General features: G+C 43.7%; 1 protein-coding gene across 1 annotated transcript; it reads left to right on the forward strand.

Moving 5' to 3' along the window:
- Nucleotides 1-237: 237 nt before the first annotated feature.
- LOC104339603 (scavenger receptor cysteine-rich domain-containing protein DMBT1-like) lies at nt 238-12,739 on the forward strand. The gene is made up of 9 exons (XM_075424133.1): nt 238-295; nt 843-1,157; nt 1,649-1,678; nt 3,619-3,696; nt 5,188-5,265; nt 6,369-6,455; nt 9,909-10,241; nt 11,774-12,082; nt 12,549-12,739. The coding sequence occupies exons 1-9, from the start codon at nt 238-240 to the stop codon at nt 12,737-12,739; spliced, it is 1,479 nt and encodes a 492-aa protein (XP_075280248.1).
- The last annotated feature ends 1,119 nt before the right edge of the window (nt 12,740-13,858 follow it).

A 13,858-nucleotide genomic window follows, 5' to 3' on the forward strand; every position in this document is an offset into this window, starting at 1 on the left:
GAATTGCTTTGAAAATACACCATGTACCAACACTTACTGCATCTAACTCTATCAACACATAGCTAAATATAAACTATATCTATAACTGTGATATGTTACATCAGTGCTAATATTCTTTCTTATCTGCCACAGCACATGGTAGCTTGTGGAACTCACAGGAACTTGAAAACTCACTATGGAAAAAATTTTCAGATTGGATAACAGAGAAATTTAGACCCAAAGGTAAGAAGTTGAGACATGGTCCTGAGTGAGAACATACCTGGCACAGCTGCAGAGCTACACGAGCCAGCTCTGGGTGAGCTGGTTATCGCACCAGCACAGCTGACGATCACTTACGGTGATAGATCAGGTCCTGTACGCAGCAGAGCCATCTGGGCAGGGCTGGATTAACCATGCCGATTCAGGCTCCGCTGCTCAGCAACCTGCCCTGTACTGCTGTGCGCGCTGCAAGTGTTCCCCAGTAAGCCCCGGGTATGGGGACACAGAAAGATGGGACAGCCCATCCATTCACACATGGGGATGCAAGCTTAGACGTAAGAATTTTAGATATCCCAGGAATAAACAAATTGAGATGTTTTTCCAGCTGAACATGAGGAAGAACTTCTTCACTCTGAGGGTGATGGAGCCCTGGCCCAGGCTGCCCAGGGAGGTTGTGGAGTCTCCTTCTCTGGAGATATTCAAGACCCTTCTGGACAAGGTCCTATTCAGTGTGCTGTAGGTGACCCTGCTTCGGCAGGAGGGTTGGACTAGATGACCCACAGAGGTCCCTTCCAACCCCTACCATTCTGTGATTCTGTGATTCTGTGATTCTGTTTACCAGTTAATTTCTGCTTTGGTTTCAGAAGATCCACAGTTGCGACTGGTATCTGGAGGGGACCAGTGCTCCGGGAGGGTTGAAGTTTACCATGAAGGCAAATGGGGCACAGTCTGTGATGATTTCTTCAGTCTGGTCAGTGGCAGTGTTGTATGCAGACAACTTGGCTGTGGTGAAGTTGTTACGGTCTTGGGATGGTCTTACTTTGGCCCTGGCAGTGGAGACATCCAGCTGGATGACGTGAAGTGTAAAGGAACCGAATCTTACCTTTGGGACTGTCAGCACGCCGGCTGGGGCACACATAACTGTGAACACAACGAGGATGTCAGCGTCATCTGTTCAGGTAAAAAAAAATAAAAATTAAAACGTTATGCACCCTTAAAAATCTCTTTGGATTTTCCTGTTGGCCATAAATGCAAGAAACTTCACAGTAGATCTTGGAAATGAGACTAGAGGTGAAATATGTGCGTGCAGAGGCTCCTTGTATTTAGTCTGGTCTGCGTCATCGAGGAATAAAAGGATGTCCTGGCCAAAATACCAAGATTGGTAGCAGCAAGCACTGAGTATGAAAACGGTGAGAACAAAGTAGTTCTGGACCACTTTAGTCAGCATCTGGTTACAAGCCATTCCCAAGATAAGAAAGGCAACCAGTTAAGAGGAGCTAGAAGCACATCCAGGTGTGCACTAGGCATGTCCGAATTGAAAATAAAAGTTAATACTCTTGTCATAAACATACCTGAAATCAAGATTGCATAGCTAGAAGCAGCCTATTTTGAAGCAATATAAATAACTGCACAATAAAAGTAAATTTTTGGGTTTTTTCGATGTTCACAGGAGTGGGAAGGTCTACTTTTGCACCGACAGGTAAGGCAGGGCTTTTGAGACGTAAGTTCATTAGCTCTTCATAGTGTCCCCAAATGCTCAGAGACTAATTTTTTACTCCAAAATCATGTGATTACAGCTCCTTGGCAGACAGTATTCTAGAAAGGTACATGTTCCGAATTACTACGTATCGCTCCAAATTACTACTTATTCATCCACTGTAACATTATTTCTGTTCTTTGGATCATAGGAACTGTATTTGCCACTCATCTACTACTAATTAGGGAAAACATAAGACAAATCTTAACACTCCAGGTCTAAGTTTCTGACTCCTGCTTTTCTTACTGTACCTGAAATAATCACAGCACCCTGGAAGCATAAAAGTACAGAGGTGTACGGACGTTACTCATGTTTCCTGGGATTTTTAAGTGTTGAGGTAATACTAATACTCTTCATAATGCACAGCCACAGAGGAATGGGCCCTAAATGTCAGGTTTTGATCATATATAGCCCAGAAGTGAAAGAATGGTTCCCAGAATCCTTTTTCCTCAAGACTGGAACCTGCAAAACCACACTGTAGTAGCCCTGAATTGTTGCTGCGTATTCCGCACGTGTATTTCTCCACTGATGGCCACACTGGCAAATGTCTCTGAAGTTGATTTGGAACTGCTGTTAATCAACAGAAATCTCACTCCCACTACCAGAAGTTAAGGTCTGGTGCATTAACCCAGTGCTGCACAACTGATGTTTAAATTATTCCACCAGTGTCTCAGTTCTCATGACCACTCTTACAATTCTCTAACAGTTTATCTCCTCTAACTTCCAGCATCCTCAGAGGAGCCCCCAACTTCCCCTTCTGCATCAATAATTTCCACAGACAGCTTTGTTGTGACATCTGCCGCAGAACCCTCGACTTCCGCTGTCACAGGCAAGGGAAAAAAGCAAACTCCAAATGTCATGTGTGGAAATTTTGGGTGATATATGTAATTTGTTTCGAGCAGACAGGAGGAACACTAGGGATTCAGTAAAAAAAAAATGTAAGAACTCTGCATGTAATTAGACTTGGAAGAGCCAATGGCCAACACCATCTTCATTTCCATAGGAAAATGTGGTTGGAGGGAAAATGGGCATGTGATTAAGTCTACCCGCATATACAGTTACCAAGACTGCATGTAGGTACGGTGAGATCTATACAGTTGGTTCATCTGAGGCACTCTTACCTGGATATTTTCTTCACCTTGAATCCTTTCAAGAATCTTGCTTAATTTATCCTGGTTCTTAAGTTAGTGCAAAGGTAGAATGGAAACAAGGTGTGTTTATACCCCGCTGAGATGTGCACCGGTTGCATCAGTCTCCCAAGTTCGCTTATAATTACTATGAAGTCCACTTACTATTTGGAAGGTGTACTTCTGAGCCACTTTACAGAAAGTTAAGGTCCAGGGAAGTGACTTTCTTTTCCCTGAAATGATTTCACAGATCCTTGAAATGTCTTTTATTTTACTTGGTGGTGTTTCTGTTTAATAACTTCTTTCCCCACCCCCTGGCCACCTCCACAGGTTCCTCCCCTGCACCCAGCTCAAGCCCAGCAGGAACTGAGATACCGTCTGCTCCAGTGACCTTGGAAAACCTTGCAGAAGGTGAGGCTTGCTCACACACTGAAAGTCACTTCCAACGCACAAGAAAAATGCCATTCTTATTTCCCCTAACAACGGCCTCTTTGCATCTTTCCATATGACTATTGCATCTCTAGTGGTAAAAGAACGCAGTCAGAAACAATACAAGTATCGACTGTCTTAATGATTAAATATTAAATCAAGGTGAAAGCCTTTTTTTCAGCAAAAATAAAAGGCTATGCATTGACTCACTGTCCTGAAAAGCCCAAATGTACTTAATTTCATTAAGATTTCAGTTCACATGTTCAGTCCTAACTGCTGCCAATCTCTCTTCTTCTCTGCATTTCCTTGACTTTCTCTTGGCCTCAGTCAAGTCTTCTGTGTCCACTATTCTCCCGGAGGAAATTGTCACATCAGATCCCGAGACTCCAAACACATTTTACGAAGGTAAGAGCAGCCATTTTGCAAGTGCTACTTAAAACAAATATTCTGTTCATTTTGGTTTTTCAGCTGAATTAAGATGTGACCATGTAAATCCGTAAAATATTCAGATCAGACAACTATAAATTAAACATCTCTGTGAAGGAACAACCTCTTCACAACAGCTTCACTTTAAAAATATTAGGCTGTCAGGACATATCAGGAATATATGCATTTAATGACTAATACCTCTGAGCTTGTAGCTATACTACACTTAAAACTTTGTAAAGCAATAGTATCCAGATCACTGTGATTTTGTGTGTCCAAGATTCATAAAAACTCCAGAAACATTAAGGAGTACAGCCAGGCATTTGTGCTCCTCTCCCTCAGTTGGACCTCTGCCTCTCCAGTTATTTAGCAGACTGTAAACTCAACCTTTTACCAAGCTTGAGACTTAAAGCAAGTCGCTAACTCCTTAAATCACACTTGTGCTTTCAATTGCTACTTGCAACTGTTTAATTTCTCATCCTTGCAGCCCCCTCTGATAGCACATACGACTCCCTTTCTTCCACTGCCATCACAGAGGAAAGCAAGATATCAGAAATCCTGACTATGCCGCAGACAAGAAAAGGGCATTTACACAACATGCAGCCTGTTCAAAAAACGTGGTTAGAAGTTTTGGTTAGGAAGGGGCGTCAGTGGAGATGCCAAGAAATGTTGCAAATTCTCCACCTCTCAGCTAAGCTGATGTTTGTCTATGAACTTCATCTGCTAGAGGCAGTGCCCACCACAAGAGAAGCTGAATGGTGCAGAATTTGAACCACAGCATCTAAAGGAAATCATTACTTTTATTTTTATTTCTTTAAGAAGCATGACCCAGGAAAAAGCCAGTCAGTCTATGTTTCTCACCATTTTTAACATTACCTATCTGGATTCTAATCAATTTAAAATCTTCCAGGCTTGGGCTTTCTTACCAAGCCAGCCCAGCAGGCCCTGTGCTCACTCCTGAGGATTCCTCAGCTCAGACTCAGCCTCTCCCAACCTGTGGCCCAGGATGCTGCAGGCTTTGCCCAGCGAGCTGGGGGCGGAGAAGCTGGCTCTCCCTCCAGCCTCCCTCCCCTCTTTGGCACGGGTCCCACCTGCTAATGGTGATGCTCTGCAGGGCAAGGAGATCTGGCTGAGAATCACAGGAAAAACAGATGCTGCACTTCAGCGTCAGTCCTGACGGCCTCTCTCTCCCTTCTCCTATGTCTACTGCACCTCTGGGAGAAAGACTTTCGGTCGGATAAGCCAGGAATAGCTGTAATAAACATCTCCCTCTATAGAACAAGAACGCCCTTTGTATTTTTCACTGTTTAAACTTCTCAATAAAGTTGACCAAACATGCATGATGCAGCGTTGGGAAACCTATACCAATAAATGTTACTGCCAAGTTAAAACACTCATTTTCTATTTTTGCTTCTCACACTCCTTTGCTTTTCTCACTCCCGTTGAAAGAAGTCTGAAACTTTTTTGCAGAAGCACCTATTCCACCCACCACACTTACAGGAGATGATGGTACCTCAGCTCCAGAAATTCCTCCCATAGCTCTTGCAGGTGAGAACAGACACTATCCCGTAAAATCTATTAACAATAATGTTTAAGTTCAAAATAGATTCATACAATCACAGAGTCATAGAATGGTTTGGGTTGGAAGGGACGCTAAAGACTATCTTGTTCCAAACCCCCTGCCATGGGCAGGGACACCTTCCACTAGACCAGGTTGCTCAGTCCTACACTGGTAGGTTTACAATAACTGTAAAATGTTTAAGATCAGTCAACTGCTAATTAATCACCGCAGTGAAGAAAGAATTCAGCTTCTAAACCTTTCATTTCTACAATACTGGCTATCAAAGTTTGGGAGATGTGCAATAATGCACAATTTGGAGCTTTAAGCTGCTTGAGCTATTTGTATAATTTAGGTATCAGCAAAAGTGCCCAAATTTCAGTGCTTCTGTCCGGGAAGGGGAGAGCATCAGTGATTAAATCAGACTAGGACATCTTCACCTTAAAGATTCAATAATCTTTGACATTTCTTTCCCAGTCCTAAAGACAGAGATGCCACCCCCTGACACGGGACAGATTCTGGTTTTCTATACTTTCCCAATCCTCCATGTCAGACTCTCTCATCAAGGACATTGATGTTTCTCTCCAATAATGTATTTCCTCAGCCCTCTCACAGTCCCTTCAGTACTCCTGTATTCCTCCTTTGCATCCACTTCAATGAAGAGACTGAGGCAGTATCTACACCAGGAATCCTAAGCACAGCTTACAAAGACAAAGTTATATTGCAAAATCCATTCTGAGTCTATGTGAGCTAAGGGAAAGCTATACTGTATGGAAAATGTATGTAATGAAGTTTAATAATGAAGTTTTAATATAGAGGGCTAAGAACACATTGCTTCATTCTCCAGTAGCTAGGAATCTTAAAAATCTCAATTTTAAATATTTGTTTGTCATGGTATTATGTGGTGATGGAGACTCAGGTAGAAGTACAAGGAATAAGTCCATGTTTGTTCTCTGAAACAAAGCTTCCTGTATTTTCACACTTATCTAGCAAAATGACAAATCCAGATCATTTTAACCAAAAAAATTAATTCTGGTTCATATTCATGTTTGGTCATTATTGTGCATTGTTCCTATTGTTTTCTTCCCCAAAGATTCAACATCTTATTCTGACTTGATCGCACCTGCCCCAGGCACAGACAGCACTGAGCCATTAACAGCTCCAGCATCGCCGAGTGAAGGTAAGGAACAGTCAGACACAACCTGCGTGCCGTGCGTTGTTTGTGAGCAAGAATGTCCCGGTCCTGCATCACCACACAAGGCGCTGATTGGGGCTCAGAAAGTCCCTGAGATGCAAACCAGAGACAATCCTGGACGTACTTCATATGCTGGTCCCATTCATATATTCCTCCTTAGCACCACTTCGTGGTCCCCATTAGGGAGGGTAAATTAACTCCTACAGAGCTTGGGTCCAGGCCTTCTTCAGCGCTGATCATGCTGCAGCATGTGTGCATGTGTCCCACCTTTTCCCCATTCTCTTTGTTGGGGCTACTGTTATTCTGGCATCTATTCCATAAGACACTTAGCAGGTTTTTAATGAATGAGCTGTTTTAATGAATCTATGAAATAATTTCTTGGGTATTAAAAAATCTTAAAACCAGAATTTCACCAGATGAGGCCATTTTGCATCAGCCACTACTTGAGCTTCCTCTCCACCACATGCTGTCCTACCTACTCTTCTGACAAAGCAGAAATTGATAGCACCAGCAGGCTTTAAACTCCTATGCAAACCTGCACTGGGGGAGATGACCATGTGTACTTTGCCTCTGAACTTGACAGCTATTTTCCAGACACACAAATAAAATGAATTGGACGCTGTATTCAAAGCTCTTCTATCGATGGACATTTTCTGTAGTGTCCAGAGTTGCTCTTTTAGCTCTCTGAAGACTCTGGGGAGCAGAAGAACTGGTGGCCATCCTCTTTAGAGCCCTTTTCAGAATAGTGCAAGACACTTCCCGCATAAACTAAATTCATCTCTTTAAAGCTTTCCTCAGAGCTCATGATTTTCAAGCCTATTATATTCTTGATTCATTCATCCAAGCTCTCCCCATTATCTCTATCTTTCTTAAAGGCGCAATCACCGACTGAGCAGCTGAGGTTTCTTTAGCACCAAGGAGGATAAGTAGCTCCCATGTACCACTCTGAGAGCAAGGCTGAAACTGGACTAGCTCACTGTAGCGTTAAGATTACCAACTTCCAGTTTTTCTGTGGTCCTTCTGTGCCAGCTGTAAGGATGACTTTGCCTTTGTGTATTGGTTTTCTCGTTCCAGTGAGCAGCCCATTCCACCTGTCCTTTTTGAACTTCAGCTTGCTGATTTTTGACTTTTACTCAGTTGAATCCAGATCATTTTGAATTCTCATCTTGTCCTCCAGAGAGGGCACAGATCTTGCCTTTCCTGCTGCCATTCTATCTGTGCTGTTCTGGTTTCAGTGGCAAGGGCTGAGGATCTCCTCACAGTACGGTAGCTGTGGCTGCCTGTTTAACACCCAAACCATCTGTTCCTCTAAGATGTTGCATAACATGATCAACAATTACCAAGGCAACTGATAACTCCTCTCTTTACAACGTTTTTTTAACACTGCTCTTCTTCTGCAGCCCTGACTATGCTGTCAGAAGTTCAGAGCTGTGACTCCATGCCGGTGGTAGCAGCACTAGAAAGTTCAATACAGATTTGCTTGCTGCTCCACCCATTAATCTTATTTCAAACAATATTTTCATGTTCAAGAACTAGGATCCATCCACTCTAATCTCTGCAAATGTTGTCTTAGAAATTAACAGACAAGTCTTCAGCACAGCAAAGCAATTTCAACCTTTTTTCCTGGAGTCATTTCACTTTCAAAATGATAAAAATGAAAACTTTCCTGCTTTGACGAATATCTTACAGAGCTTTGATCAGATCTTGCTGCTTGCCTGACTTATTCAGACTGGGCTCTATTCCAGCTGAATGAAAGAAGTTTGCACTTCTTTGCACCCACCGGTCAAACTGAGAAATGAATGTGGTGCCTCAAGATTTACTTTGATTTGCTTGGTTTTCAGAAGTTGAACGTGAATTTCTGAAAAAAGTGATCTACTGACTATCATGCAGGCTTAAGGAACCTAATACATGGTGTATATAGGGTCTCCTAAGAATTACTATAGAACTAGGCTCTTGCAACTATTAAGTGCTTTGTCCGTGTCTGCTCAACCAAGTATTTGAGCAAATTATTTCATCTTATTTATGCGTACTGTGTGTAACAGGGATGCTGGTCAATGGTTAAAGGGAAAAAAAGGCTTCTCTACAGATCTAACTAATAATCTTATCACTTTCATTTGTACTTACTGCAGGTAAACGGTCGTTTCTGTTAAAGTCTCAGGAAAACTAACTGCTCACTGATTCCTTTGATTATATTCTACACTTAACTAAGCACAAAGCATGGACTTTGAAGAGATACAGATATCTATTATTTTCTTTTATCAATTTGCTGATAGTAAAACATTGCCTCTCAGCTGTCTGCAGACATTCACAGAAGAATACATTAAAGATTCTTAGGACTGTTACTTAATCAGTCCTTTACTTCCTGAGAAAGTGCCCCCCAAAATTTCAGATTGATGTGAATATTTCAGATCAATTAAATACCTCCCTCAATGCCTCCCTTCCAACAAAGCCGTTTTTAAGATCAGCTGAATCACAACAAATTTCTTTCTGCCTGTAATTTAAGCTCAGATGTGGATCTGGAATTTTTAATCTGCCTCTTTCTCACTGTTCTTACCTAGATATAGATAGTTAAAGTCGTCCAGTTTTTAAACTTCTTATTTAACACCTTTCACCATTGGTGAATACTCAATGCGCAGATCAACAGGTTAATGACCTTTTGTCTCAATTATATATTTTCCTCCCTAATATCATATTTGGCAATCTTGTAGAAGTTTAGACCTAGATCTTGGAAAGTGAGCCAAGCACGTTGCTGCTGGCTTTTCATTACAGCTGACTTTTGAAGAAGTGAATGATGAGCGTGGTATTCGGATGGAAGGAGCTTTGATCATGGTCAGCAAAAGGGAACTAAGGGGAAAGAGAGTCCTGGGAACCATGGCCCTCATTCAGAATGGATGTGCATTAGGTGGTTACAAAGGGCTGCCAGGTGATAGCAAAATGTCCTGAAATGAAAACCTCGTAATCGCCGACACACCAAGGAGTTAGACAGGTGTGTATACTCGGTGCAGTTTATGATGGCCACAAACTAGGAGGAACTCAATTATATTGTCAGCAGTATCTCATTTCTTTCTCTGAGAGAAAAATACACTCCAGGCCCATAAAACTAATTTGGAACTTCAGATCTCCAAAAGCCTTTCCCTCTGAAATTGAGATAAATGTGTGGAGTGTTCTATAAGTACCGAGCTCTCAGAAAGGAGCCAGGGCTGTAGAAAGAGCTCTGCCACTATTCTGGGGAAACAATGCTGTGCCAACCATCTGTTATGCCAGAGGGTTAGCAGGGATGGGAAAAGAAGCTGAATCAGGCATTATTTAAAGGTGGGAAAAAAAAGACAAAAAACCCAAAAGACCCCAACCGTTGCCCTTAGATTGCAAGGTATCCCAGGAAAAGGTTGACTCTGGATATTCATGTTCATCATGACGCGGGCTCTTTCTCCGCAACAGATACCCCTGCCCTGTCCCTGCGACTGGCAGATGGCAATGGCAAGTGCTCGGGCCGCGTCGAACTCTATCATGACGGCAGCTGGGGAACAGTCTGCGACGATTTCTGGGACCTAGTGGACGCCGAGGTGGTGTGCAGGAGCCTGGGATGCGGGGAAGCTCTGATGGCTCTGTCCGAAGCCCGGTTTGGTCCTGGCACTGGGAACATCCTCCTCGACGATGTGCAGTGCCAGGGGGATGAAGAGAACCTGTGGGAGTGCTCCCACAGAGGGATCGCCGTCCACAACTGCCAACATAAAGAGGACGCCAGCGTCATTTGCGCAGGTACGCTAGCACGTCTCTCCCGAGCCGCTGCTTCAGGAGAAACGCAAGCAGCCTCGCAGTCAAGACTTTGATGCACAACTTGTTTCCATCAGTGGAATTGTTTCAGGCATGAAGCCAAGACCAGTGAGAATTGCTGTGTTTTACCACTTTTTTTCTTGTTGTTAACTCCTGTCATTTGTTCACACAGGTTTGTGCTTTAATTTTTCACTTTAATTCTTGAATCCTTTGGCTACCTGGAATATCATTATTAGTCCTATCTGATGCCATTTCCTACTCTATTACCTGACTGCGTTACTATTTGAACTGTAATTTTACATGATCACTATTATACTTCAGTCCTCCAAGTCCTGATTTCCCGTAAATTATGAACTGTGACTAGTAAATCAAATTTCCTTTGCTTGCATTTAGTAGGAAGTTCTATTTAGTAACTTCCTTCAGTAGTTTTCCAAATCATTTCCCAGTATTCCAACACTTCTGACTGGGAGCACGTGTGCAACTGGAGAGCCCGAGGCACTGCAGCCTCTGTGCAGCCAGTGCCACGGCAAGTGGTGGTCCACGACCAAAGCTCATCCGCGTGGCGGGTGCTCTTACCAGCTTTAAATGACCAGGTGAAATGTAACTGGCTGCAAGCGGTTGTGGATGAGACCTGGCACAAAGAACTCTGGTCTACAGCTTTATCCTGGGGACATCTTTCCCTGGGGAAAAATCAAAGCAGATTTTTAATAGAGTTAGGTTTTTTAGGAAAGACCTCCAGTGGAGTTAAACACATGACCCAAGCAGACATGTGTCTCTTTGGTGAGAATTCCACACCTAAAACTATTAAAGATTACACCTGCAAGGCAACTGCAACCATTAACACCTGAAGGTTAGAAAAGGATTTGCAGCCTTCTCCCTTTTGGTGATGATGCTTCCAGAGCTGAACGGGTTGCTCTACATCACTATTGCTTTCTCTTTTTTCACAGAGTAACTGAAGAACATTGTTAAGCATCCTCTGTAGTAAAACTAGAAATTCACTTTTCTGTTTCTGTTCCTAGAGCCAGTTACTCCCCCGGTCACAACGGAGCCCATTCCAGCTGGTGAGTTCTCCCTACATGAGTCTTGCAAAGCTTCCACAGCTGATCTATTTTATATAGTAACTTCAGCAGTGGTAGGAAGGCAAAAATTTCATATGTAAAAATTTCAAAGCAAGTAAATGTGTGTAGCGTGAGTTTCTGAGATACTTCAGGCTTATTTAAGAGGTTTGCTGTTAAAGAGTAGTGGTATCAATAAGAATGGTTCTGTTAGCTATGGACATACACATAAGATCCTGAAAAAGAAAAAAAACTTTATATTTACTCCCAGGTGTATATTGCACACTATGAGAGTAAATATTTATGATAGCCGATGAGCTGACACAACGTGGCTTGTTACAGCAAGACTAATTTCATGGTTTTGCCACTCTCTGTGCAACACAGCAAAGTTGGATTTGCTGTTTGATAAATGCACGCAGAAAGCCCCTTTCTGAGGCTGCTGAGTGCCCATGCGTTTCCCTCTGCTTTCCCAAGACATGTCCCTGAGACTGGTGAATGGAGACATGTGCTCGGGACGCCTCGAAGTCTTTCACGACGGGAGCTGGGCAACCGTCTGCGACGATGGCTGGGACATGAAGGATGCCACGGTTGTGTGCAGGCAGCTGGGCTGCGGAGATGCTGTCTCAGCCAAAATCGATGCCTTTTTTGGGGAAGGCACAGGAGATATTCTCCTGGACAACGTGGCGTGCACAGGGAACGAGTCCTCCCTGGAACAGTGCTCTCACAGTGGGCTGGGCATACATGACTGCTACCACAAGGAAGATGCCGGTGTTATCTGTCAAGGTACTCACCTTTTCCATTTTCATTAACGTGAATTAAGTTTCCTAAGCCGTGCATGCAAGCTGGTATGGGTGAAAGGAGGAGCTTGGCAGAAGGCTGGAGCCACCATAGGAACAAGGACCCTTGGCAGTGGCCATGCAGGGAGAGGGAGGCCGATGAGAGCCAAGAAGGATGGCCAGGGCACCCTGGTCACAGGCAGGACCAGCCTCCATGGGGTCCATACATCCTGGGGCTATCTCATCCTTCCAACAAGGGATTCCTCTGCCTGGGTCTGTGGGAAGCGGAGAGGGAAGAGCGGGGCTACGGGAATTTTCTTCCAGAGGGGACCACCAGTAGGTTTTGGCAGACCAACCTGGAATCTGCTTTCGGGACAAAGACTATTTGCCTACGAGCCTCAAAGTACTTCTGTCAGACTTGCAGTTTTATAAACACATTTTCTTCGTTTTATGATTTGTACTAATTTTCAAAGATCTGCATCAAATTTACGTGAAGCTTATCGAGAAAAATGAAGAAAAATCCTGCCAGTTGAGGATGCAGAAGGAAATTGCTTTGATGAAAGTTCTGGCACTAGATGAGTGTGGTGTGTCTGATCCTAGACACCAGCCACTGCATCTTTGTGGACTCTGCTGTTTCTGTCCAAAAGAAAGTGAGATCCTGTAGGGAAGCATCGCTTGTCCTGTGTTGCAATGTTGTACTATAAGGATATCATGAATAACAATAGCCGTGAGACTTACATATTGCTGAAGAAGTGAATAAGGCTTCTGCTACCCCTCTGAAGAGGTCCACGTTTTCACTTTGATTTTATTTTTGTTATTTCTTCTCCTCCTCTCCCCTTTCTCTGGTACCATGCACTGTTCTTGGTTGATGGCTACTGACAAATGATTACAATGATTACAATGAATATCTGTGAAACAATTGCAATGAATTTTTGCTGTACTGTGCCTCAGCTGCAAGCCCCAGGAGAGGCATTTCAGGAGAAATCATATTCAGACTATCAGCCTGCATTCCTAATCCGCTCAGCCCTGCGCGATCCACGAGGGTCCACGCACCGCAAACCACTTCTGCTCCGATATATCAGGAGGCTGTACCACCGCACGAGCCATACTTACTTAAACATTTAATACAGAACAAAATATTTGTTTCCCAACTAAAACTTCCCAAACTGCATGTAATTTATTTAATTTAAAAAAGAGTTACGGACAGCTCATCTGCCAGGCTCTGGCAGATCTTGCAGCGGTGGAGCTACTTCACTGCCAACAGCAGTTCATACTGGATTTCAGCCTGGGTGAGGAGGCAGGACAGAAACCGTACCTCTTCCCATCAGGTTCGATTCTCTGCCCCGCCACCGACAGATGTACTCACTGCGAGGGTTGGCAGTGAAAATGGCATGGCAGAAACACCAGCTGCTAGGCAGAAGCACACGCAGGCTTCTGCAAGGCTTCAGAAAGCCTCACCTCAGTCACGGTTTTGGGGAGAGCCCTGACAAGCTGCTGCTTGTCTCAACTTGTAACTGAAAGCATTGATCTGGCTTTCCTTCTTCTGATGGTTTTATTTTCTCTCCTGACAGTCCCTCCGGAGCCTACCACACCTGAAGCAACAGGTACGGAGTACTTCGGTGTTGGTTCACTTATCGCAGGTTTAGACCAACACAACTTACCCCGCAGCAGAGTGCTGATTCCTCTGGACTGTAGCAGTGCTGAGATGAAATCTGTGTGCTCTCGGAGGCGAACTCCAGGCGCTCAGATGAACGTGAATGCCTGGTGGGATCTGTGGACAGAG

Source organism: Opisthocomus hoazin, chromosome 6 (assembly GCF_030867145.1).
Source record: "Opisthocomus hoazin isolate bOpiHoa1 chromosome 6, bOpiHoa1.hap1, whole genome shotgun sequence".
Lineage (NCBI taxonomy): Eukaryota > Metazoa > Chordata > Aves > Opisthocomiformes > Opisthocomidae > Opisthocomus > Opisthocomus hoazin.

Bases quoted from the DNA above. Each gene is read 5' to 3' on its own strand.
- LOC104339603 (XM_075424133.1), top strand. From the start codon at position 238: ATGGTCCTGAGTGAGAACATACCTGGCACAGCTGCAGAGCTACACGAG. The intron at 1,679-3,618 runs GTAAGGCAGGGC...TCTTGGCCTCAG, and splicing joins GTCTACTTTTGCACCGACAG to TCAAGTCTTCTGTGTCCACT. The intron at 3,697-5,187 runs GTAAGAGCAGCC...ACTTTTTTGCAG, and splicing joins TCCAAACACATTTTACGAAG to AAGCACCTATTCCACCCACC.